A 27,104-nucleotide genomic window follows, 5' to 3' on the forward strand; every position below is an offset into this window, starting at 1 on the left:
CAAAATTAATGTAAAAATATTCTTAGCTATTTGTACCTAAATATAAATGATTATTGTATCTATGGTGATAAAACAATTGGAAAAAAAATGTAACTTATAAATTTTGTTTTTTCAATAAAGGGATTATCCAGTTTCTGCTCTTTATGGCCCATCTTTAGTATCTAATACAAGTAACTTGCAGATACTGCATTGCTGCCCTATAGATTTCAATGGATATAAACATTGGTTGCTTTCCTGACATAAATTTCCAGGATTTTTTTTATCTAAAGGGGTATTCCCACGTCGCATACTCACCAGTCTTCACTGCTGTAAAATCTTCTTTCTTCCTGGTTTCTAGCGTCATTTGGTGGACGGGGTTTCACATGTAACCTGCCGTTTAGCTCCTCCCCCAAATTAGCATGTAGCTCCGCCCACCACATAGCGTGATCCTATGGGGCAGCTGAAGGGCCTGTGATGTCATCAAAGGTCCTCAAACAACACTATATGCACAATATTGGACTATGAAGTACAGGCAGGAGCAACTCCATTCTGTTACATACAGAGACTGCCTGACTCTGCCATAATGAACACAACTGAATTAGCTAGCCTGATAACTGGGAGAACAGAAGACAAGTTCAGAAATGAAAGCAGCTCCTCTCTTCTATCTGAGAGCAGGAAGCTAGGTCACGTGGTGCAGACACAGGAATAGCTAGAAACACAGGCTGGCTCCCATGCACTTAGCGCCCCCCCGAGAGCAGCAGATACATCACTTGACTTCTGAGCAGATAAGTCAAGGGCTGTGTCAACAATGAATTGAATAAAGTAAGATAGTGGACAAACAAAGCAGTTTTGCTGAAGCAATGTATTTAGGAAAAGTCTTACATCCACATTAACAAGCGGTATAGATAGGATCCTTGTGATGGGACAACCCCTTTAATATCAACAGGCAGCCCCCACAACGATCAGCTGTTTGGCGAGTGCGTGTGTTCTGTATACTATAGTCAAATGCTCTGTGATTTGTACAGTGGTCGGACACCAGTCTTACAGCTCAGTCCATTGATTTCCATAGAGCTGTAGTGACATCACTGGGCACGAGGCTATCTACATGCACAGGCTGGGCGCACCCCGAAACAGCTGATCCCTGCAGGGGCCACCTATTGGCAACCCAATGATCAGATATTTATGGGCCATCAATAAAAGCATCTTGGACAATCTCTTCAAGCAGACAATAGCGGCTTGGAAACAGTCTTATTACTGGGTAAAGTCCAGACATTCCAAGGAAAACTGAAAAAGTCAGCGCTCAGTCATGGACACGAGCAGGAAACAAATACTTATGTCTCATAGGAAAGGCTTTTGAAGCTGTTTATCAGGATTTGAGATGTTCCACTGCTACAGCACATACATGGATAATAATGACAAGCTAGATAATTAAACGTGAATTATTTCATTGTATTAATTAATGCAATAAGATTACATGTTCCATATAATTGTCAGGCAGGGATTTGGCAGATCAATATAATCAGATTTGCATAATGTAATTCAAATAATGGGTGGAGAAGTGACATGAGTCATATTGTAAGGATTGTTATGGTACAATAAAATGCCTTAAAACAGACAATATAATATTACAGATCACTATATATAATAGCGTCAAACAGCTGATCTTGTGGGGGTGCGGCAGGATCATTCACAGGGTGTTCTTAGGGTTAGTGGCAAATACCTTACATAATGTATAAATACAACTTTTTTCTTTGCTTGTCAATTGGTTGTCTAAGACCCAAAATGAACGGCCCACTATGCAGTGGCCAAACCCCACTATAGCACCGCAGCAACCATTCATCTGAATAGGAGCAGAGGTGTAATAGCACAGATAGTCAACTGCATAGTGTATGGAGCTGCCTGCTTCTGGCTCTATACACTGTGCAAGTGACAGCTGATCAGTGCAGGGGCTGGTGTTAGACCCTCGACGATCTTAAATTAGTGAACTAAATTTGGGTCTTGAACAACCATTTTAACCCATGCAGGAGTATGGAGGAGAACAGACTGTAATGATGGTAGTGTTAACATAACCCTGACTGTTTTTTTTTTCTTGGTAATTTCAAACACATATTACCGACAATGTCAACATCCCATGATCAACCAGTCCAGTGGAGCGTGTGCTCTAGCAAGCCCGTTTAGTGTTATCCAAGCTCAGCAATTTCCATATGTGTGTGGCTATGCTTGGCAATGCAGTTCAGCTTTGCCCAGTCATGCACACCTGGATGGAGTACCAGATACAGTCACACCTGGACAGAGTACCAGATACAGTCACACCAGGACGGAGTACCAGATACAGTCACACCTGGACAGAGTACCAAATACAGTCACACCTGGACGGAGTACTAGATACAGTCACACCTGGATGAAGTACCAGATACAGTCACACCTGGAAGGAGTACTAGATACAGTCACACCTGGACAGAGTTCTAGATAGTCACACCTGGACAGAGTTCCAGATACAATCACACCTGGACGGAGTACCAGATACAGTCACACCTGGACGGAGGACCAGATACAGTCACACCTGGATGGAGTACAAGATACAGTCACACCTGGATGGAGTACCAGATACAGTCACACTTGGAAGGAAACCAGATACAGTCACACCTGGACAGAGTACCAGGTACAGTCACACCAGGATGGAGTACCAGATACAGTCACACCTGGACAGAGTACCAAATACAGTCACACCTGGACGGAGTACTAGATACAGTCACACCTGGATGAAGTACCAGATACAGTCACACCTGGAAGGAGTACTAGATACAGTCACACCTGGACAGAGTTCTAGATACAATCACACCTGGACGGAGTACCAGATACAGTCACACCTGGATGGAGGACCAGATACAGTCACACCTGGACAGAGTACCAGATACAGTCACACCAGGACGGAGTACCAGATACAGTCACACCTGGACAGAGTACCAAATACAGTCACACCTGGACCGAGTACTAGATACAGTCACACCTGGATGAAGTACCAGATACAGTCACACCTGGAAGGAGTACTAGATACAGTCACACCTGGACAGAGTTCTAGATAGTCACACCTGGACAGAGTTCCAGATACAATCACACCTGGACGGAGTACCAGATACAGTCACACCTGGATGGAGTACAAGATACAGTCACACCTGGATGGAGTACCAGATACAGTCACACTTGGAAGGAAACCAGATACAGTCACACCTGGACAGAGTACCAGGTACAGTCACACCAGGACGGAGTACCAGATACAGTCACACCTGGACAGAGTACCAAATACAGTCACACCTGGACGGAGTACTAGATACAGTCACACCTGGATGAAGTACCAGATACAGTCACACCTGGAAGGAGTACTAGATACAGTCACACCTGGACAGAGTTCTAGATACAATCACACCTGGACGGAGTACCAGATACAGTCACACCTGGATGGAGGACCAGATACAGTCACACCTGGATGAAGTACAAGATACAGTCACACCTGGACAGAGTACAAGATACAGTCACACCTGGACAGAGTTCCAGATACAGTCACACCTGGACAGAGTTCCAGATACAGTCATTCTTGGATGGAGTAGCAGATGCAGTCACACCTGGACAGAGTACCAGATACAGTCACACCTGTACAAAGTACCAGATACAGTCACACCTGTACAAAGTACCAGATACAGTCACACCTGGACAGAGTACCAGATACAGTCACACCTGTACAAAGTACGAGATACAGTCACACCTGGACAGAGTTCCAGATACAATCACACCTGGACGGAGGACCAGATACAGTCACACCTGGATGGAGTACCAGATACAGTCACACCTGGATGGAGTACCAGATACAGTCACACCTGGATGGAGTACCAGATACAGTCACACCTGGACGGAGGACCAGATACAGTCACACCTGGACGGAGAACCAGATACAGTCACACCTGGACGGAGGACCAGATACAGTCACACCTGGACGGAGGACCAGATACAGTCACACCTGGACGGAGGACCAGATACAGTCACACCTGGATGGAGTACTAGATACAGTCACACCTGGACAGAGTTCTAGATACAGTCACACCTGGATGGAGGACCAGATACAGTCACACCTGGATGGAGGACCAGATACAGTCACACCTGGATGGAGTACTAGATACAGTCACACCTGGATGGAGGACCAGATACAGTCACACCGGGACGGAGGACCAGATACAGTCACACCTGGACGGAGGACCAGATACAGTCACACCTGGATGGAGTACTAGATACAGTCACACCTGGACAGAGTTCTAGATACAGTCACACCTGGATGGAGGACCAGATACAGTCACACCGGGACGGAGGACCAGATACAGTCACTCACATTTTCCTCTCTCAGTCTGGATCACTAAAACTGCTATCTAATAGATTCCACAATAAGCCAGCAATTGAAAATAGTGGAATCCAGAACCAATGGAAACAGATTCATAGAGTTGGGCCCAAGTTTAGGCAAAGCTGGAAAAAAGTTACGGACTTTGGTTTCAAAATAAAATCATTCATCATATTATACAATTATTATTATAGTAATCAATAATTAGATGTATAGTTTGATACATATTTACTTCCCCAGGAATCAGTCACTGGCCTTTTAATGAATTAGAGGATCTTTACTACTTCTCACTGACAATAGCAAGTCGGGAGTTAGACCAGGAGTCACAGTCAGAGTTAGGCTGTGGCGAAATGAAGGAGTTGGAGTTGGTGGTTTGGCCTTCCAACTGCTCAACCCTGGTGGAAACCATCTTTAAGAGCGTGTCACTGCCCCCAGCTCATGAGAAAAGCCAGCGTAACAGATCATACTAGGGTAAAAAATAGTAAATATGGCAGCCCAGCATGACAAAACCTAACGGCCCAGACCTAATAGCATCTATCTTACTACTGAATTACTGACATGGCAGTCTAAACACGAGTCTACGTCAGTAAGCAGAACAATGACTCTGTGTACTGTATTATACTCCAGAACTTTTTTTTTTTTTCCTTCACATTCTGGGAATCCACCTTCCAGAATGAAGACGGCCATGTGCAATCTGCGGGGGGAGGGAGGGGGATTCTTAGATCTCTTTTGTCCCAGGCTGCCTTTTTTAGTTATATTTACAAGAACATGCCAGCAGCCTCTCAACCTCTCCGCGCGGCGCACATCCATGCTCTTCCTTAAAGTACACACACTGCCGTGATAAGAGTTAATGTAATCCCGCAGCAATCTGTCAGCCGCAGTACATACGGGGCCACGCTCATGATCCTCAGATGCCTGATATAAAAACTGCACAGTGTAACTTGTAAACGTCACATTTTTACAGTTAAACTTTACTGTCGTACAATACATAACTCTAACTATGTGGTACATGGAGAGCGGCCAACCCGCCTTATTTAGCCAAAAACAGCTCGCTATATCTTCCCAATGAACGTGAAATGCAAGTTGGTTGCAATAATTGCTCTTAATCTCTCGATTTTAGGATTTATGAACACAACTATATTGAAATGGCTTCCCAGGCCCCTGAGCAATTTTGATACTGATGACCCATTCTCAGGATCGTTCATCAGTATCTGATCAGTAGGGGTGCAAAACCCGGACCCCACAAGGATCAGCTGCTCCCACTGATGCAAGAAGTAGAAGGCACTGTCCTTTGTACAATGGCTGTGCTCCCATTCAAGTGAATAGAAGGAAATCTACAGTATTCCAGTAAAGGTGTTGGTTCCGAGGGCAGCTGGAACAGCGATCCCAGTTGTCGGATCCCCTCTGATCAGATATTGATGATATCTAGAGGACGGTTCATTAACATGAGAATTTCCTGCAAATCAAAACAATCCCTTTATGGTTCCATATAACCTTCACATTGTATGCACCCATAATATGTCGCTACAGAACCCTGCTTTACATGATAAGTCACAACACATTGTTTGAGAGCTGAGAACATGTGCACCAACAGTAGTCAATGGGAAAAGTTACAAGACAATGGGCTTTGTGTGAAAAACAAAATCACAGTATGCAATATTGTCCTTAAGGGACAAGTCTTGCCCACCAACCTGCCATCCAAGTATACGTCACACAGCAAACACAACTGCAAGTTTTTTAACTTTGTCCATTATTTGCACAGGTCACAAGCACAATTTTAAAGTTGTTTGTGTGACCTGGGACTACCTCCGTAGGCTCCTGTTTTGTACAGATGCTTTTACGCTGGTCGCAGAGGTGACATCAATAAGGTCAACAAGTCATCACCGTGGCCGGTGTCAGCTGCTGCGGTCACAAGTCAGGATGATAAGTGACAAGTGCAGCAATGTAAATGAGAACTGGCATTGACCAGTCATGGAATGGGGTGGGGGTAGAGTATTTGATTTCATTTTTATTAAAGGGATTGTCTAGCCAACTCCAACTCTTTGCATTGTTCAACAGGAGCTGATTCTGGTGCAGTTGTAATATCTTCTCCAGACCTCACCATTCCTGAGCAAACACTGCTGATAGTTTCTGCACCCGATATACTAATCATACTAGATGTTGAACGTAGGGAGTGTAAGTACCATATTAGGTGCTGAAACTAACGGCACCAACTGCTCAGTAATGGTGACAGCTACGGAAAAAAAGTTGAACTGTGCCGGAATTAGTGAAGCCGATGCTGAATGATGCAAAGAGTTGGTGGCGGGGGTGAAAGGTCATCTCTAAAACTGCTGTACAAACTCTACAAAGGTCATATTCGCCTCACTGATCCCCTGCTGCTCCTGTACTCATACTTCCCAATCCTCTGAGGTCAAATGTCCCTGTGTCATCATTACAACAGGAAGTGGGGACCGGGAAGCTAAGGAATGGGAGGGGGGACTGGAGAGCAGTAAGGTCAATATTCCCATTCTAAAAAAAAAAAAAAATCTGTCCACCATTCTGAGCTTTTTAAAAATATTTTCTTGGCTCCACAATCCCTTTAATACATAAAACTTTAAAGGGTTGTGCGCATGAGCCCGAAGGAGGTATTACAAGGCTCGTAATCTACTATAACCCATACAGCTCCTTCTCGGACCTCTGACTCGTACATTACATGTTCCTATGAACGCCATATTACAGATGTAGCATACACTACAGGCAATGCTTTTGGGGGAGACTATGGTTCCACCAATTAGTGCACAAAGCGCCTCTCGATCTGTTCTTTCCTTGTGCATGGACCCTAAAAATATCCTTCGTGCATCAGCCATGTAACATAAAGGACCAAAGATGTAGCAGACCCCAGCTAACAATGATCAGACATGTCTACAGCCACGTCCATGGGGTCCATACAAGGGATTACTAATACAATGGAGACATATGGATATCTGTGTCCAGCATCCTGATACCTGACATATACTTCAGTTCATATCCCGTATCTAGAATAAAGTCTTCCAGAATCCTGGATACTATTGTAATCATTATCTGTAAGGGTTCAATGTTCACCGCGCTATATATGTGCCAGGACATGGTCACCCAGGATTGTAAGGACAAACATAAGAGTCAATAAATCACTTATTAGATCAGGAAGCCGAGGCGCGGGTACACGGAGCAGATAATGGCATTACACATGTTCATTATAACATCTACCGGAAACTCAGGCCATACGTTATCTCATTGTAAAGACGCCATAGTCAGTGTAAGGAGACGTCGGCTAAGGGCAAATAAAGTGTGATTAATTCAACATTTTATCTCAATTACGATGAATGAAACACAAGTGCATTTCCACGACTGATGCTCCATTGACTTCTACTTTTTGTTTCTGGGCATTTTCTGTGTTCTGTTCCTTTAACCTGTGACTCGTGGATAGATTTTGTACATCTCAGACATTACAGACTTGTTGGATGTTGGCCTCACAGCTATCCAGAATAGACCCGTGTTTAGTGCCTCGAACAAGACAAGTTATCCCTTACAGACAGATGACAGTATAATCCCGGAGACAGAGGCTTCCAGATACAGAGTTCAGCTATGCACAAGGCGTATGAAGACGTCTCCATGTACACACTGCAAGCTCAGCTGTTCCCGGGCTGTTTATAAGGCACAATAGAGAAGCTGCGACATTAAACCCTGTGCCTTGGTTTGTAGCCGTGTCTATTCCTCATGTGCGCTGTGCAGTTGACATCACTTTAAGGCTAAGACCCCACGTAGTGAAAAGCAGCCAAAAAAGTAAAGAAAAAATGCAGCAAAAAAACAAAGTATTTGTTGCATCTTCCTCTGCTTGTCCCATATATATGTCCTCATATGCAGTCCCATATTTTGTCCTATAGAATTGTATTTGTTAATTAGAATTAATAAAGCCTCATGAAGTAAAGCAAGCCCTTCCACAATAACACCTTGTTCAGACATGGCAATCGCTCATCCTGTCTGTTCTGGAGTCATGTGGTCACGCCTCACCTGAATGCTAGCTTATCTTCATAGACTTTCCACTTCCAAAGCTCTCAGTCTGAGGGTGCATTCAGACTACGTAACGCCGGGCGTGTATGAGAGCCGTACACGCCGGCATTACGGCAGACTGCCGAACACTTCCCATTCACTTCAATGGGAGCGCTCGTAACAGCGGCGTTTACGAGCGCTCCCATTGAAGTGAATGGGAAGTGTTCGGCAGTCTGCCGTAATGCCGGCGTGTACGGCTCTCATACACGCCCGGCGTTACGTAGTCTGAATGCACCCTTAGGGTGAATTCACACTGAGTAAACGCTAGCTTATTCTGAACGTAAAACACGTTCAGAATAAGCGGCGTCTAAAGCAGATCCATTCATTTCTATGGGAGCGGGGATACGAGCGCTCCCCATAGAAATGAATGGGCTGCTTCTTTCACTCCGTGCAGTCCCATTGAAGTGAATGGGGAGTGCCGGCGTGTACGCTCCGGCATGAGCAGAGCTTGCCGTATACGCCGGCACTCCCCATTCACTTCAATGGGACTGCACGGAGTGAAAGAAGCAGCCCATTCATTTCTATGGGGAGCGCTCGTATCCCCGCTCCCATACAAATGAATGGAGCTGCTTTAGATGCCGCTTATTCTGAACGTGTTTTACGTTCAGAATAAGCTAGCGTTTACTCAGTGTGAATGCACCCTTACGCTGTATTTCTAAGAAAACTGGACCTGCACCTGACACCGCCACCGGCCAACTCTCTACAGATGTCACTTATCATCTACAGACACGTCAGTAAAACCAGATATTGCTGGAATTTAGACTTTTTAGATCTTTCCTTCATTCAGTTCATTTTGTTAAAGGGCAAAACTAAACTATTAACCCTTCTATTTCTAAAAGCATTCTTATTGTGCAGCATTGCCCCCTCGTCTGCCTAAAACTTTTGCACAATAATGTACAGTAGATGGCTGTGGAGTTGCTGGGGTCAGCCAGACCATCCAATCCGACTCCACATATGTGTCAATAGCCTTTAAAAAATGGCGTGGGTGCATGCGCAGTAGCAGTAGTAGCAGCATGCTACTGCGCATGCACCCGCGCCATTTTTTATCAATGGCAGTTCGTGAGCGCCGGAGCAAGACAGGACCCGAAGACTTCGCTGGAAGAGGAAGCGTGGCTGAAGATGACGTCGGACCCTGAATGCCTGCCCACCGTGCACGATAGATAAGTTTAACATTCTTTTAAATTTATATTTCCTTTAAATGGTCACTAACTTTTCAGAGAACTGAACTCATTTAACAGAACATGTGATCCGGGATCAAAATATAATGCACTTTATTTTAAAATGTTGCTATTTTCTGCCTGAAAAAAAAGCCCTGTAAAGTTTCTGCTACTAGAGCTCTTCTGGTTAATTTGCTGTTCACTGCCTGTTATTAGGGAATTTCCATCCTTAGGTATCACTGTGAACCAAGAGAGGTTCACAGTGAATGCAGGGGGAGGGTCTGTTCTCTCTTTACACAGTGAATGGAAAAGGGAGGGGCTGATTCTCCTCAAAGCTTGCACACACCTCTGCAAACAGCTTTCTTTGTGCCCTGGACTGAATATTCTGCACATCTCACAGCTTATGGTAGGAATAAGTATCTACTTATGTACGTTTATCTACTTTTGTGGATACAGATGGGATATTATTCACAGACAGCAAGCAGCTTTAGTGTTTGTGCTTATTGATTGCTCTTTTTATGTGTCAGGGATCTTCCCAGCTAATTCATGCCTGCATGTATTTGTAATCCATATCTCTGAATCTCCTATACTGTGTTCACTTGAGCTTTTCTAAATTGGTTTGCTATTTTACAGTTACTCCTGGCAGAACTGCTTGTGAAACCAGTAAAAGTAGTAGTGGATAGGAAGGTCAGGAGGAGACTACTTGTTACTGTACACACACCCAGCCTGAGATACAAATGTAAAATGTGCTGCAGTCATAACGGGGATATTAGTAGTAGACACACTGATAGGACACCATGTATGAAGAAGGCTTATACAGTCATAGAACTGACTGACCAGCAAGACCCTGCACATTTTCAAACTTTTCATGAAAATTCAGGTATCCTTTAACCTGTAACTCATAACCTGCCTCTATAAGAGGGAGCAGCAGAATAATGGCACAGCATAAACATACAGCCAGTCCACAAGTCTGAAGATTGCATAATTCTAGTATTTCCCTATAGATGACACTGCTGGGAAATATTCAATCCTTGTGTCTGTAGGTGGTTACAGGTATTAAGTAAAGTAATGTCCTCTGAATTCCTTCCCATTTGTCTTTTGTTTCCACACTGGACTCCAGACTGGTTGGAGTCCTATAGATAGATTCGTGCTCACTAGAGATGAGCGAGTACTGTTCGGATCAGCCGATCCGAACAGCACGCTCCATAGAAATGAATGGATGCACCTGGTACTTCCACTTTGACGGCGGCCGGCCGCTTAACCCCCTGCGTGCCGGCTACGTCCATTCATTTCTATGTGAGCGTGCTGTTCGGATCGGCTGATCCGAACAGTACTCGCTCATCTCTAGTGCTCACCAACCTGGCAAAACGGTAAATGACTATACAAAGGGAATCGGTCAGGTTTTTCCACCATAATCTGGCCCCATCGTGTGCCGGATGAAGCAATTCCTTTTCCATTGCTGCCTCTCTGCGATCTTTCTTTTGCAGCAAAGTGAAGTTATAAATGTTTGAAGGCATAAAAAGTCATATGTAAATTAACCTTAGTAGTCATGGGGGTGGAGAGCGTCTTCAGCTTGTGACGTCAGAGAGTGAGGGGACTGCGATGGAGACGTGAATCAAGCCCAGGAGGTGTTATCAAAGGGACAGACTGAAGCTGCTCCCGCCCTCTTGACTACTTAGGTTAATTTACTTTTTATGCTTTCATACTTCACTTTATGGTGGAAAAACCACCTGACCGGTTCCCTTTAAGTGGTATCCTGATGTATACATCAACGTATAGACAGCAGTGTCATGTGAAAAATGTATAAAAGGTGCACAACCTGTTCATCAAGATAGACATAAAGATTCCAAGATACTAATGGTATGGAAATATAAACTCACGTAAGGTGTCAGTCTACAAGGCATTGGATTGCAGATGAACAAGGGTCGAGAGAAGTTCAGGAACACATGCACACTTTTCACATTGTGGTCATTCCATTTTTCGGCGTGTGCTCCTGAACTTCTCTTGACTCCTGTTCCACAATCTGATATCTAATGAAGATCTTTTAGACTGAAGAACTATAGTCAATAAATTGAAGTTTATATTTTCATCCCCTGAGTGTGCAGGAATCTTTTTGTTTTACGGTATATTTCAACATGCCTTGTTGTACAAGAGTCCCATAAATCAAACCTGACCCAGTCACGACTCCGGACACCGATCAGTGCCTGTTAATCCTCAAGCCATGTGCAATGACCTTGCACTTGTCCATCAACCACAGAGTGACGCCCGGACACAAGTGCAGAGCTACAAGCAGGTGATAAGACGCGGCTGTGCTGCCAATGACAATGATCAGCAGCAGTAAATAGGTGGCACCGAGTCACTCTGAGAAACCTCACCTCAATCCGTCCACGTGGGAAGAGAATGCGCAGGAACCTGAATAATCTTCTCCTGCCTCATTCCACACTAAGAGGTGGAGGAAACTTCCTACTAAGCCGCTTGTGTGGACTTTATTGTACCAGTTTCACACGGAAACTCCCCTCCCCCTGCAAACACTAACATAAATGTAGAGGTTTGGCTTCAGCTGGGAAATTTCTACACCAACGTGACAAGTTTGCAACGTCAACTACACATATTTAGGACAAAGAATTTTAGAAAGAAGTTATATAGAAAATAACCAGCACGAGCAGCGAGGTCCAACATACTGATCTATAGTTCCCAGATATATTACCATCTATGTATATGACTAGCAATTCTATAACACATGAAATAAAAGAATACAATGTACTAAAACTAGAACAAAGGCTCTAACAATGAAGCTGCTCTCCGCGTGTTACAATTATTTCAATATTTACTTGTAATATTTATTATTCTGTTCTGTTTCTGGTTTCTCCTGCAGTGCACTGGGTTACAAACATTACAAGGAATTTACTATTCCCTCTAAGCCAAATACTGGGGGTGCATTCTCTGCACAGGGGTCTTTTTTGTATCAATGAGCCACTCACACTTTTTATGCCCCCCTTGCAACTTCTTATGAAAATGGGCAGAGCAGGGTGGAGGGCGAGGACAACTCAGCCCTACAAATTTACTACAGCTCACAACAGAAAACTTTAGTGATTTACACAGGAAATATAAAGTAGATTTCCACCCTGGTGCACGTGTATATGCACCATAGAAAGGTCTGATCTACTAGGTGATGTATTTGTTAGGTCTGGGACTTGTCAGAAACCCAGCCATGATGTCCTTATTGTGGTCAGGTTATCTTCTCATACATGTAGTGTCCTCCTGATAACCAGCCATGATGTCCTTATTGTGGTCGGGTTATCTTCTCATACATGTAGTGTCCTCCTGATAACCAGCCATGATGTCCTTATTGTGGTCAGGTTATCTTCTCATACATGTAGTGTCCTCCTGATAACCACCCATGATGTCCTTATTGTGGTCAGGTTATCTTCTCATACATGTAGTGTCCTCCTGATAACCAGCCATGATGTCTTTATTGTGGTCAGGTTATCTTCTTATAATGTAGCGTCCCCTCCTGATAACCAGCCATGATGTCCTTATTGTGGTCAGGTTATCTTCTCATACATGTAGTGTCCTCCTGATAACCAGCCATAATGTCCTTATTGTGGTCGGGTTATCTTCTCATACATGTAGTGTCCTCCTGATAACCAGCCATGATGTCCTTATTGTGGTCAGGTTATCTTCTCATACATGTAGTGTCCTCCTGATAACCACCCATGATGTCCTTATTGTGGTCAGGTTATCTTCTCATACATGTAGTGTCCTCCTGATAACCAGCCATAATGTCCTTATTGTGGTCAGGTTATCTTCTCATACATGTAGTGTCCTCCTGATAACCAGCCATAATGTCCTTATTGTGGTTCGTTTATCTTCTCATACATGTAGTGTCCTCCTGATAACCAGCCATGATGTCCATATTGTGGTCGGGTTATCTTCTTATAATGTAGTGTCCCCTCCTGATAACCAGCCATGATGTCCTTATTGTGGTCAGGTTATCTTCTCATACATGTAGTGTCCTCCTGATAACCAGCCATAATGTCCTTATTGTGGTTCGTTTATCTTCTCATACATGTAGTGTCCTCCTGATAACCAGCTATGATGTCCTTATTGTGGTCAGGTTATCTTCTCATACATGTAGTGTCCTCCTGATAACCAGCTATGATGTCCTTATTGTGGTCAGGTTATCTTCTCATACATGTAGTGTCCTCCTGATAACCAGCCATGATGTCCTTATTGTGGTCAGGTTATCTTCTCATACATGTAGTGTCTTCCTGATAACCAGCCATGATGTCCTTATTGTGGTTAGGTTATCTTCTCATACATGTAGTTTCCCTGATATCCTGTCCACAATAAGGAAATCATGGCTGGGATTCTGACAAGTCCCAGACCATAGAAAGGAATATGTCACACAGGAGACCAGAACTTTCTTGGTACGTACTCCCATACGCCAGAGTAGAAATCTACAGCATTCATGGTCATGTCCTTTGGCAACCTATCAAGACTTATTAGCACTAAGATGATTAGAGATAATCTTTAAAACTTTGAAAAATCTGTAATTAATTATATTTGCAAACTTTTAATTGTCCACAAATCTAATGACAGTATCTGAGAGTCAGCGGCTCCTATGAAATGTTTTATCAATAAAAGGAACTTCTAGTAGACAATTTTTATCTATATCTAAGACGCAGTGGAATCTGACGGCTGCTATGGGCAGATGTACTTTTACTTTGCTCTAGTTTTCATAAATCTGCAATCCCATTCAGCTCATGTTTGCCATATTTGCACAATCTAGTAATGTATATGACTGTGACAATGTTTCTCTACAGTCCTCCCTGTGTGTGACTATTGTGATACAATGTAACTGGCACAGTATTTACATCTCAGCTCTCCTGCCAAGATAGTCCAAAGTAATCCCTTGGCCTGCCCATAGCAACAGCTTGTAACTCCACTGGGTACAATAGTTCCACATTGACCAAAGCCACTCCCTGTCCTGAGTCCATGGTGCCAGCATGGAGTGTGCACATGTTCTGCTGGGCAATGTCCTCATTCATATACACCTGGGGCATGGGGACACTTCAGCTCACTGTGCACAGATCTCCACCAGCAGTCAGACTTTATTCTTGCTCCCTGTGTCCTATACACCAGCACATAGACTAGTTGCAGAGAGCCCTCTCCTGCGCCACACTTTCCTCCTGCAGTATTTGTGAGACATTTGCTCAGTGCATATGAATGATTCGCAGCCACTTAGTGTCCAGGACTCTCCTAGTGCAGGATATCCCTTCTTCTAGACACCACGAGTTTCTCCTGGTGCTGAGTCACAGTCCTGTCACTTCTAAACTTTACTGTCTTCTTCTATAGCCCCCCTTATGCATGTACAGCGCCCCCTTCTGCCTCTTACCTCTTCTGAAGCTGCAGCAAAGCCTGAAGTCTGCAAACCTGCCCCAAATATTCCCGGTCTCCTCCGGGTGACAACCTGAAAGTTTCCAGGAGCAGAAGCAGCAATGAGTGCAGGCAGGCAGGGAGCATGCAACAGCTTCTTCCGGTCTTATGTCACCATGCAGTGTCCTGAGCTCTGCTCTAGCGCCACCTAGCCCCTGTACTGTGGATGCACCCTGCTCACAAATCTCAGGCCTGCACTATAATATATATACAGTATATATCTGAGAGTACAGGTCAATGCACCTTTACACACACATATATAAAAAAAAACACACAGATATGGATGGATAGATAGATGATAGATAGATAGATAAATAGATAGATAGATGATAGATAATACATAGATAGATAGATAGATAGATAGATAGATAGATAGATAGATACAGTCCTATGAAAAAGTTTGGGCACCCCTATTAATCTTAATCATTTTTAGTTCTAAATATTTTGGTGTTTGCAGCAGTCATTTCAGTTTGATATATCTAATAACTGATGGACACAGTAATATTTCAGGATTGAAATGAGGTTTATTGTACTAACAGAAAATGTGCAATATGCATTAAACCAAAATTTGACAGGTGCAAAAGTATAGGCACCTCAACAGAAAAGTGACATTAATATTTAGTAGATCCTCCTTTTGCAAAGATAACAGCCTCTAGTCGCTTCCTGTAGCTTTTAATCAGTTCCTGGATCCTGGATAAAGGTATTTTGGACAAACAATTCAAGTTCAGTTAAGTTAGATGGTCGCCGAGCATGGACAGCCCGCTTCAAATCATCCCACAGATGTTCAATGATATTCAGGTCTGGGGACTGGGATGGCCATTCCAGAACATTGTAATTGTTCCTCTGCATGAATGCCTGAGGATTTGGAGCGGTGTTTTGGATCATTGTCTTGCTGAAATATCCATCCCCGGCGTAACTTCAACTTCGTCACTGATTCTTGAACATTATTCTCAAGAATCTGCTGATACTGAGTGGAATCCATGCGACCCTCAACTTTAACAAGATTCCCGATGCCGGCATTGGCCACACAGCCCCAAAGCATGATGGAACCTCCACCAAATTTTACAGTGGGTAGCATGTGTTTTTCTTGGAATGCTGTTTCTTTTTGGACGCCATGCATAACGCCTTTTTTTATAACCAAACAACTCAATTTTTGTTTCCAAAATGAAGCTGCCTTGTCCAAATGTGCTTTTTCATACCTCAGGCAACTCTATTTGTGGCGTACGTGCAGAAACGGCTTCTTTCTCATCACTCTCCCATACAGCTTCTATTTGTGCAAAGTGCGCTGTATTGTTGACCGATGCACAGTGACACCATCTGCAGCAAGATGATGCTGCAGCTCTTTGGAGGTGGTCTGTGGATTGTCCTTGACTGTTCTCACCATTCTTCTTCTCTGCCTTTCTGATATTTTTCTTGGCCTGCCACTTCTGGGCTTAACAAGAACTGTCCCTGTGGTCTTCCATTTACTTACTATGTTCCTCACAGTGGAAACTGACAGGTTAAATCTCTGAGACAACGTTTTGTATCCTTCCCCTGAACAACTATGTTGAACAATCTTTGTTTTCAGATCATTTGAGAGCGGGCTGTCCATGTTCGGCGACCATCAAACTTAACTGAACTTGAATTGTTTTGTAGAAAGAAATGGTCCAAAATACCTTTATCCAGGATCCAGGAACTGATTAAAAGCTACAGGAAGCGACTAGAGGCTGTTATCTGTGCAAAAGGAGGATGTACTAAATATTAATGTCACTTTTCTGTTGAGGTGCCCATATTTTTGCACCGGTCAAATTTTGGTTTAACGCATATTGCGCATTTTCTGTTAGTACAATAAACCTCATTTCAATCCTGAAATATTACTGTGTCCATCAGTTATTAGATATATCAAACTGAAATGGCTGCTGCAAACACCAAAATATTTAGAACTAAAAATGATTAAGATTAATAGGGGTGCCCAAACTTTTTCATAGGACTGTAGATAGATAGGAGATAGATAGATAGATAGATAGATAGATAGATAGAAAATAGATAGATAGATGATAGATAGATAGATAGGAGATAGATAGATAGGAGATAGATAGATAGATAGATAGATAGATAGATAGATGATAGATAGATAGGAGATAGATAGGAGATAGATAGATAGGAGATAGATAATAGATAGATAGATAGGAGATAGATAGATAGATAGATAGATAGGAGATAGATAGATAGATAGATAGATAGGAGATAGATAGATAGATAGATAGATAGATAGATAGGAGATAGATAGATAGGAGATAGATAGATAGATAGATAGATAGATAGATAGATAGATAGATAGATGATAGATAGATAGGAGATAGATAGGAGATAGATAGATAGGAGATAGATAATAGATAGATAGATAGGAGATAGATAGATAGATAGATAGATAGGAGATAGATAGATAGATAGATAGATAGATAGATAGATAGATAGGAGATAGATAGATAGGAGATAGATAGATGATAGATAGATGATAGATAGATAGGAGATAGATAGGAGATAGATAGATAGGAGATAGATAGATAGATAATAGATAGATAGGAGATAGATAGATAGATAGATAGATAGATAGATAGATAGATAGATAGGAGATAGATAGATAGGAGATAGATATATAGGAGATAGATAGATAGGAGATAGATAGATAGATAAGATAGATAGATAGATAGATAGATAGGAGATAGATAGATAGGAGATAGATAGATAGGAGATAGATAGATAGATAGATAGGAGATAGATAGATAGATAGATAGATAGATAGATAGATAGGAGATAGATAGATAGATAGATAAATAAGAGATAGATAGGAGATAGATAGATAGATAGATAGATAGATAGATAGATAGATAGATAGATAGATAGATAGATAGATAGATAGATAGATATGCCTCCTAGGGGCTGAACTTATGTTACAACCCAAAAAAGCATCATGAGCTTCCCATATAATGGCTGTTGAGTTCATCGTTCCTCTTACACCAGCCTCACATCTGTCGCTTTACATATTATATACTATTTTTACAGTAAACTTCTGGACATCTTGACAAAACCTACCAATACACGTGATTGGGGTCTGTGTGATGCTTTTGGTGTCCATCACACATCAGACATTACCGTATACATGTGAATCCAGCTGTGCTGTGTGAATTTAGTACGGGCTGTGCGACTCGGTCTGGTGTCTGTCGCTGGATTACGGCGATGTTCACATCTGCATTAAGCTCAATGGTATCTGAGATGTAGTCGCGCCATTATGTCACATTACATTGTATGGATCAACCTGCTTACACTGTATATATTGTGGGAACTGGATGCCCAATAGGTGATTCATATAGAGGTAGATGATGGCCCTCACTAGATACTTGTCCTATTCTGAGGATAGGCCATAAAGGAAATCCATAAAAAAAACTCCTTTGATGATCTGGCATTATTTCCTTTGATACAATGTAGTGTTACTTTAAAATTGAAAAAGATATATAAAGAAATATTCTCTCTGTCTTATCGCTCCTCCTCGCCGGATGTAAGACAATTGGTTGGAGCAGGATCCTCCTTATTGATCCCTGTCGGCAGTAGGATGAAAAACATGTTATGCCCCTCCCCCCTGACTACGACGCACCCTGTCACGTGGTCTCCAGCTGAAGATGGAACATATCGACCTCTTTATTCTCCACAAGATTTCTACAAGACTGTTCTTTTCAGGCTCATGTAAACCAATCGCAGACAAACTCATGGTTCATGTTCCTTTAAGCAAATAAATAAGACATGGGACAGTGTCAGGTTTAGAACACAATTTAATCTAAGTGTTTTATATTTACAAAAAAATAATAATAATACTTTTTTGTTACTTTAAGACCAGAAAATAAGTTAGTAATGTAAGTGTGATCTCTGTAGCATATGCACATAATGTATACACACTCACAGATCTAACGCCAGCCTATATACACAGAAATAAACCTTAGAGACATGCAGTAGTTACATGCCAGCTTAATAAATAGAACAAAAACAGTTTGGCACAAAATTTGGTACAGACGTGACTATATACAGTAACAAAAGTGGAATAAACCGAGTATTATACTGTAGGTAGATAGAATCCTATAAATCAGCATTGGTAGTCTTGTATAATACGGCCGCGTTTCCTATGAAGCTTTGCCAGGTTGGGTTACACAAGGATGCCAATGCCCGATTTATAGATATTGGAAAGTGCAGATAGGACTCAGAACTCTATACAATACCGATGTTAGAAAAGCAGACGGTCGGGGAATAAACAGGGAGTCCAGTGCTAATGCCCAGAATACATAGCCTAGAATACAGAATTACAGTCCATTGTGCTTTATCTTGTCTTTAAGAGATGAGATTTTCTTTTCTGATAGTCTTTAGTATATAATCTTAGGATTGCTGTGATGTCCTGATGGTCGTTGCTACAAGATGCCAGTCTCAGATACTCTGTACAGCCATACTGGACAAGTTTTGTATGGAATGGTGCTCGAGTGCCTTCATGTTCCCCTATACAGTGTTACTATACAAGGCTACTATATATTCCGCCTCCCATTCACTTCAATGGGAGGCAGACGCTGATTTTTTTCAGCTAGTTGAAAAAATTATTTAATATCACGTTCGATTGTCAGGTGGCTTCTGCCTTATACCCCTGCCTGGCTGGGGCCGAATTTGCAGCTGATTCCACAACTGATACCATGGCAGAATTTGGTCAAGCAGAAACATTCAGGAGGAATTTGGAGCTGGTTTTGAGAAAGACTTCACTACTCCTGAAGGCTGAGGCCCCACATTGTGGAAAAGCAGCTTTTTTCTGTTGCAGTTTTTCTTGGGGTTTTTTTAACCACAATGTGGGGCCTTAGCCTAAGACTGGATTCACACAAATGTTGAGTAAAATGTACATTTCACCAGAGGGGTGCCCGTGTTCCCGGACACATCATATATGTGAGTGTATCTGCAAATTACTAAAAAAAGAATTGTTTTTTGACGGTCCATTAAAGTCGTCACATTACCGGCTTCCATTTATATGAATGGGTTTTAGCGCAGCCCTCCCGTGGCAGATTATGACGTTCATGTGAATATAGTTTAAGGGTCTGTTCACATCATATCTGAGATTTTCATAGATGATTCCAATTTTGTAGGTTTTTAGTCGTCGACCACTGTATAGGGAAAGTACAGAAAAACAGTTGTGCTGAGGCATGCCAGCCTGATGGAGGACCCTCTTATGGCCACCATTGATTGTCTGGAAGCCTATAGATACAATTGGCATAGGCGGAAATCTGGGCTTCAGTTCCCAAAAAAAAATCAGTACAATAGACAGCAAAATAAAGTGCAGCAACTGCTGATATGTAACATATGTTTGCCAATATTTCCGGAAATTTTCAAGACTAGAGATACGGGCCAGTGGAATGATCAAAAAATTAGAATGTTGATGGTCTATCCAGGTATGGAATATATAGGACTAACAACAGCGCCCCATCTGTCTATAGGTTATGTCTGGTATTGCAGCTCAGCTCTATTGAGTGGTGTTCTAAGCTGTAATACCAGACACAGCTTGAAGATGTGCCACTATTAAGTGAGCATCTATGTTTTGTAATCTCGGGCTACCCCTTTAACTTAGTTGGTACGTTACGATCAAATATATGAGTTTTCCTAGCAGGTTGTATCAGTGTATTTCTCTGCATGTCCTCTGGCGCTGGGAACATTTATGGGTCATATTTATTTATACAGCTTCCCAGCAGAGGCGTTGAGCTCTTGTGTAACACAGGAAATGACTCGGCTGGATTACTTCTGCACGTAGTAGTCGATCATTCCTGCTCCGTCCCATTGCTATACCAGTGATCCTGAAGTATTATGTTGCATTGCACGCCTGCAGAGCTGACATCTGTGCAGGGGTCGGTGCTGCTGATACTACCTGTCAGGCCATCACTGATCCTGTATAGGACATGTAACTGAAAAACTTACTATAGACCCCGAGCACATAGATGGACCGCACAGTGTGCACAGACCCAAATATCTATAGCCTGTCCATGACATTCACATGGGGCTGAATTGTCCATAGTATGGCGAACAGCACTGGTGAGGTGTAAGGGGATGAAAGGTTCTTACTATGATCATCCGCATAGTGTTTGTTCACATGTTGAGATGTGCTGCTGACCCCAAAAAAACAAGGAGTTGAAAAACATCCTACACTTTGCCTTTTGGATTGTTCATGTCATTGCTATATCATTAATAAATCCACGACCTGGGCCAGTTCTCTGAAGGGTACGGCTGCAGTCCCAAATTTTCCAGGATTGTCCCGAATTTTCACTAGCACATTTTTATTGTCCTGGTTCAGTAAGGTCAAAAGTGGGGGTTAAGTGCCCCCCATTATACCAATGGAAATAGGGATATGGAGGTAGCAATCTACAGAATCCTTGTTCCATGTCTGTTCTACAGGTATACAAAACCTAAAACCTTTATAGTCAGGCTCTTCATACCAGCCTGCCATGTGGTTGTGCGGTCTCCGACTGGATATGTCTGCTCCTGGGTATGTCCTGTCCTGCATGTGACTATTACACAAGTGTCACAAGTTTACAGAATATCCTCAATATAAACAGAAATATACAAAGGTAAGTGACAGCGACCAAACAGAAAACTCTTCATACCAATCATGCCCGGAATACATGACCAGTATTATTTGGCAAGCAGTTTTGTACATTTTTTGTATCTTTTTTTTTGTATAGCACACAACTCTGACCAGTAAACTTATTGGATGTAATGAAATACGTTTTAACACGAGGCACATTCCAAAAAATCCCAAGGTTTCGTGACACAATGCATCATACTGGAATATGGAATGAATGCCACTGGATATCCTCTAGCCTGGTAACTGAGGTATACATTTACAACCCTATAGCTGCCATGATCCTAAGTACAGTTACTGTATAACATCTGTAGTTTATTGGTGCCTGCATTTCATCACTACGTTAAGAATTTACAGTATTTACAGTCTCTTACTTATAACCAGCAGCCGCACAGAAAATAAATGTAGAAAACCAAAATAAATAAAACCAGAAGAAAGAATAGAAAACCCCGATATTTGCCACAGTAATTTCCATCCTCGAGATCACAGATTTTTCTCCTCTTGTTCAAGTGCGCCGCGGTTCTAGCCGATGTGACATTTGAGATAGCGTCCTCTGATTGTCAATCACGTTGAACTGTCGCACGTAATTCCGTACGTCCTGGTGATTTTTACTCACGAGTGAAGCCTCTGGACCTGGAGGGGAAGACGTTTATTTGTGTTGTTAGGGGGCGCTCACACTACCGTCGGTGTCCGACAGCTAATGTCCGTGCAAAATCTTGCGCGGACATTAGCAGCGGACACTAGCTGTGTCCGTTACATTTTGCATTGATTTAAATGGACATCGGGTGCGTTCTTTTACAGTCGGTGGGTGTCCTTAAGTGTCCGTTCCCAAAGATGTCCGACTTTTCAAGCGGACAGCAAAACCCTACATGTCGGGTTTTGCTATCTGCTTGAAAAGTCGGACATCTTTGGGAACGGACAGTTAAGGACAGACACGGAGTGTAAAAGAACGCACCCGATGGCCATTTAAATCAATGCAAAATGTCACGGACACAGCTAGTGTCCGATGCTAATGTCTGCGCAAGATTTTGCACAGACATTAGTTGTTGGACACCAACGGTAGTGTGAACGCCCCCTTTGTGTGTTAGGATTGATACTTGACTTCATCTCCCTCTGTATTGAAAATACAACAAGCTGATAGTTTAGGTACAACACAGTGTACTACACTATAGACGATGAACCTGTGCCATGCATGCCAGAAGTGCCACGAGGAACACTTTGCCAAACTGTCAGTATTTTGGGGAGAAAAAGTAGATATCTGCCACTAGGTGTCTCCCTTCTAGCTAATTTGCAGTTCCCTCCCTGTTACTACGGAAGTTTCCCCACCATCGGGTAAGACAGGATCACAGTGAGTGGAGGGGGAGATTCTTTTCTCTCTTTGCACAGTGAATGCAGATGGGAGGGGCTGATTCTCTTCACAGGCTACATACATGTATTCAAACTGCTTTCTCTGTGCAAAGGACTGTACATTTTGCACATTTCACACGTTACAACATATAAAAAATAAGTATTCTATGTACTTGTATCTACTTTTTACTGCTTGTGTAGTTACAACTAGGATGTTATTAGACAACAAGCAGACTGACTGTGCTCATAGATTGTGCTTTTACTGTGTCGTGCCTGCATAGTAGATGCTAGAATTGAGTGTATTTGCCTGCATGTATTTGTCCTATATTTACATTTCAGTAATCCTGAATCTCCTATATGATGGTCACTTTGGCTATTCTCAGCTATTTGTTTGCTATTGTAGTTACTCCTGGCAGAAATCCTGTTATGCTGGGATATTATGGGTGTCCTATTAATGGGGTCCCTGCAGTTAATTAGGGTGTGGTTGCCTTAACACTTGAAAGACTTTGGTTATGAATTTCAGTAAACCTGTTAAGAAGGTTCATCACCCCGTAAACCTTAGAAACAAAGGTACATATCCATTACATCAGTCTGCAAGTGCACCAGGGGTGGGGCCTGCTTTACCTACAGACAACTGTGATGCAAAGAAAGGCTGAGGTTAACATTCACAACTAAAAAGGAGACATTGGCCAGTGATTCCAGAGGAGAGCCCAAACATTTCCAGCTATCTGTAGATAACTCTTGCAAATCAGGCCCCGCCCCCAATGCACTTGCAGGCTGATTTGCCTATTCATGAAAATATGATCATCTCTGCATTGTTTCAAAGATACAGTCCTATGAAAAAGTTTGGGCACCCCTATTAATCTTAATCATTTTTAGTTCTAAATATTTTGGTATTTGCAACAGCCATTTCAGTTTGATATATCTAATAACTGATGGACACAGTAATATTTCAGGATTGAAATGAGGTTTATTGTACTAACAGAAAATGTGCAATATGCATTAAACCAAAATTTGACCGGTGCAAAAGTATGGGCACCTCAACAGAAAAGTGACATTAATATTTAGTAGATCCTCCTTTTGCAAAGATAACAGCCTCTAGTCGCTTCCTGTAGCTTTTAATCAGTTCCTGGATCCTGGATGAAGGTATTTTGGACAAACAATTCAAGTTCAGTTCAGTGTGATGGTGGCCGAGCATGGACAGCCCGCTTCAAATCATCCCACAGATGTTCAATGATATTCAGGTCTGGGGACTGGGATGGCCATTCCAGAACATTGTAATTGTTCCTCTGCATGAATGCCTGAGTTGATTTGGAGCGGTGTTTTGGATCATTGTCTTGCTGAAATATCCATCCCCGGCGTAACTTCAACTTCGTCACTGATTCTTGAACATTATTCTCAAGAATCTGCTGATACTGAGTGGAATCCATGCGACCCTCAACTTTAACAAGATTCCCGATGCCGGCATTGGCCACACAGCCCCAAAGCATGATGGAACCTCCACCAAATTTTACAGTGGGTAGCATGTGTTTTTCTTGGAATGCTGTTTCTTTTTGGACGCCATGCATAACGCCTTTTTTTTTATAACCAAACAACTCAATCTTTGTTTCCAAAATGAAGTTGGCTTCTCCAAATGTGCTTTTGCATACCTCAGGCAACTCTATTTGTGGCGTACGTGCAGAAACGGCTTCTTTCTCATCACTCTCCCATACAGCTTCTCCTTGTGCAAAGTGCGCTGTATTGCTGACTGATGCACAGTGACACCATCTGCAGCAAGATGATGCTGCAGCTCTTTGGAGGTGGTCTGTGGATTGTCCTGGATTGTTCTCACCATTCTTCTTCTCTGCCTTTCTGATATTTTTCTTGGCCTGCCACTTCTGGGCTTAACAAGAACTGTCCCTGTGGTCTTCCATTTCCTTACTATGTTCCTCACAGTGGAAACTGACAGGTTAAATCTCTGAGACAACGTTTTGTATCCTTCCCCTGAACAACTATGTTGAACAATCTTTGTTTTCAGATCATTTGAGAGCGGGCTGTCCATGTTCGGCGACCATCTAACTTAACTGAACTTGAATTGTTTTGTAGAAAGAAATGGTCCAAAATACCTTCATCCAGGATCCAGGAACTGATTAAAAGCTACAGGAAGCGACTAGAGGCTGTTATCTTTGCAAAAGGAGGATGTACTAAATATTAATGTCACTTTTCTGTTGAGGTGCCCATATTTTTGCACCGGTCAAATTTTGGTTTAATGCATATTGCGCATTTTCTGTTAGTACAATAAACCTCATTTCAATCCTGAAATATTACTGTGTCCATCAGTTATTAGATATATCAAACTGAAATGGCTGTTGCAAACACCAAAATATTTAGAACTAAAAATGATTAAGATTAATAGGGGTGCCCAAACTTTTTCATAAGACTGTATGTGGCCACATAGATATGTTTCTACTCCTATGCAGCACCATTATTGGCTTAGGATGCAGACTCCCTTTAACATCAGGTCTTCCAGTAACATTGGTTGGTTGGAATGAGCCATTTAGACGCTCTTGATTCTGTGCTGTATATAAGGGAATGTCACAGTCTAATAATAACCTGGTAATCTAGTAAAGTTAACATCTCATCTTATTTCCAGGTCTGACTATCCAGATGTAATTTGCTTGTCTGTGCTTGTATAATTTATATTCAGCGCTGCGTCTGTCCGGCCCGTCATTAGACAATCACACAAGCGCGCTAAGATGGCAGCCTAATTAGGATTCTAACAGAAAAAGTGGAGCGGATTCTAAAGTCATTATGATAAATATGGAAATTGTGTCACATAATATTGTGTCTCTTGCGCTACAATCATACAAAATTACTTTGATGGTAAATGTAACTTACTGAAGGGCAAGCTCCGACAGTATCTCATTGTTCGTACTGTATTTGCAATCATGCGCTAGAAGAAGAAAAAAGTAACATAGTTAAAGCAGTATAAACAAGAGACAGCATTAAAGGGGGTGTCCAGGATATTTTATTATTGCGGCAGGAGGCTGCGAAGGTGGAAACCCCCCCCCCCCAAAAAAAAAACATACTCACCTGATGTCCTAGGCTGTCTGGTTCCTGACACACATGACTGCAAGGAATTGGGACATTCAAGATGTCTACAAGTCATGTCCAGTGTCCTCCCTAGGCAGTGATATGCTGGAGGGGACTTCTGCCAGAAAAGCCCCGAGGCACCGCAGAGACTGGACAGCGGCATAGGACAATGGGGAACCTTTCCCGGCCTCCTGCCGCAATAATAAAATATCCCAGACAACCCCTTTAAGCTGTATATAACATCACAATATCTTCTGATGTGGGTCCAAAAACGTGAAACCTATCCCCAAAAACATAAAGTCTATCCCAGGGTGTAAACTGCTCCAAAATAATGTATGGAAGCACCACCACCACCACCAAGGACATTAACATGTCCACAGCTTATCTCACTAATGTCCAGGATTTAGCTGCAGAATTGTGGTTCCTCAGCCTCTGTGATGCCTTGCAAGAGGGCCACTAGCCACCAAAGCCAGGCAGAGAGTTAATAAAGAAGTGGCTGAAGTTGTATGGCTTTTTCTATTTGCTTCTATGGGAGTCACCAGGCTTCAGCAGGAGGAATTTGGGTTGCGGACCTCTATTCTAAAGATAGGTGTTGACCTCTCTGGGATCTTCACCTATTAGCCATATATCATGTGCCAGATGTGAACAACCCCTTTAAGGGCTAGTTCACAAGGAGTTAAATGAACTCCGCGTGTACACATTCCAAACGAATGGACGGGAGTTTCGCGCCGCGGACGCCATGGCTAATTCAGCTGTGGAATCCGTGGCAAGGTAGGGCAGCTCGCTTCTCTTTTCCGCTACTAGCTAGAGGAAAAAAGAAGCGAGCAGCTCCCATTGAAGTCAATGGGAGCGATTTTTGGCAGTGGATTTTGAGGCGGACTCCTCCTCAAAATCCGCTGCCAACCTCGCCCGAGTGAACTAGCCCTAAGGTGTCCTGCTCACCAATTCTTACAATGTAACTTTATTCTGAACCTTATATGAATATATAGGCACCCACGATCAACCTGTGGCCTTATTATTA

At 42.5% G+C, this 27,104-nt stretch overlaps 2 protein-coding genes across 8 annotated transcripts in view; both read right to left on the minus strand.

The window, feature by feature from the left end:
* The window catches only part of MAP3K20 (mitogen-activated protein kinase kinase kinase 20), a 130,520-nt gene extending 115,410 nt beyond the window's left edge, over positions 1-15,110 (minus strand). The window contains exon 1 of one of the 3 annotated variants that reach the window (XM_075284127.1): positions 11,766-11,830. The gene's annotated coding sequence lies outside the window, so the exon portion shown is untranslated. Of the gene's footprint in view, positions 1-11,765; positions 11,831-14,989 lie in introns of those variants that run through there. The other 2 variants (XM_075284126.1, XM_075284129.1) reach the window with 2 other exon arrangements.
* Positions 15,111-21,946: 6,836 nt separating this feature from the next.
* RAPGEF4 (Rap guanine nucleotide exchange factor 4) overlaps positions 21,947-27,104 on the minus strand; it is a 207,868-nt gene continuing 202,710 nt past the window's right edge. For all 5 annotated transcript variants that reach the window (XM_075284118.1, XM_075284117.1, XM_075284119.1 and 2 more), the window contains 2 exons: positions 25,889-25,943; positions 21,947-22,297 (listed from right to left, as the gene is read on the minus strand). In XM_075284118.1, coding sequence (XP_075140219.1) covers positions 22,170-22,297; positions 25,889-25,943 — 183 coding nt within the window. In that variant the 3' untranslated portion in view covers positions 21,947-22,169. The remainder of the gene's footprint in view (positions 22,298-25,888; positions 25,944-27,104) is intronic.

The sequence above is a fragment of the Leptodactylus fuscus genome, chromosome 8 (assembly GCF_031893055.1).
Source record: "Leptodactylus fuscus isolate aLepFus1 chromosome 8, aLepFus1.hap2, whole genome shotgun sequence".
NCBI classification, from domain to species: Eukaryota; Metazoa; Chordata; class Amphibia; order Anura; family Leptodactylidae; genus Leptodactylus; species Leptodactylus fuscus.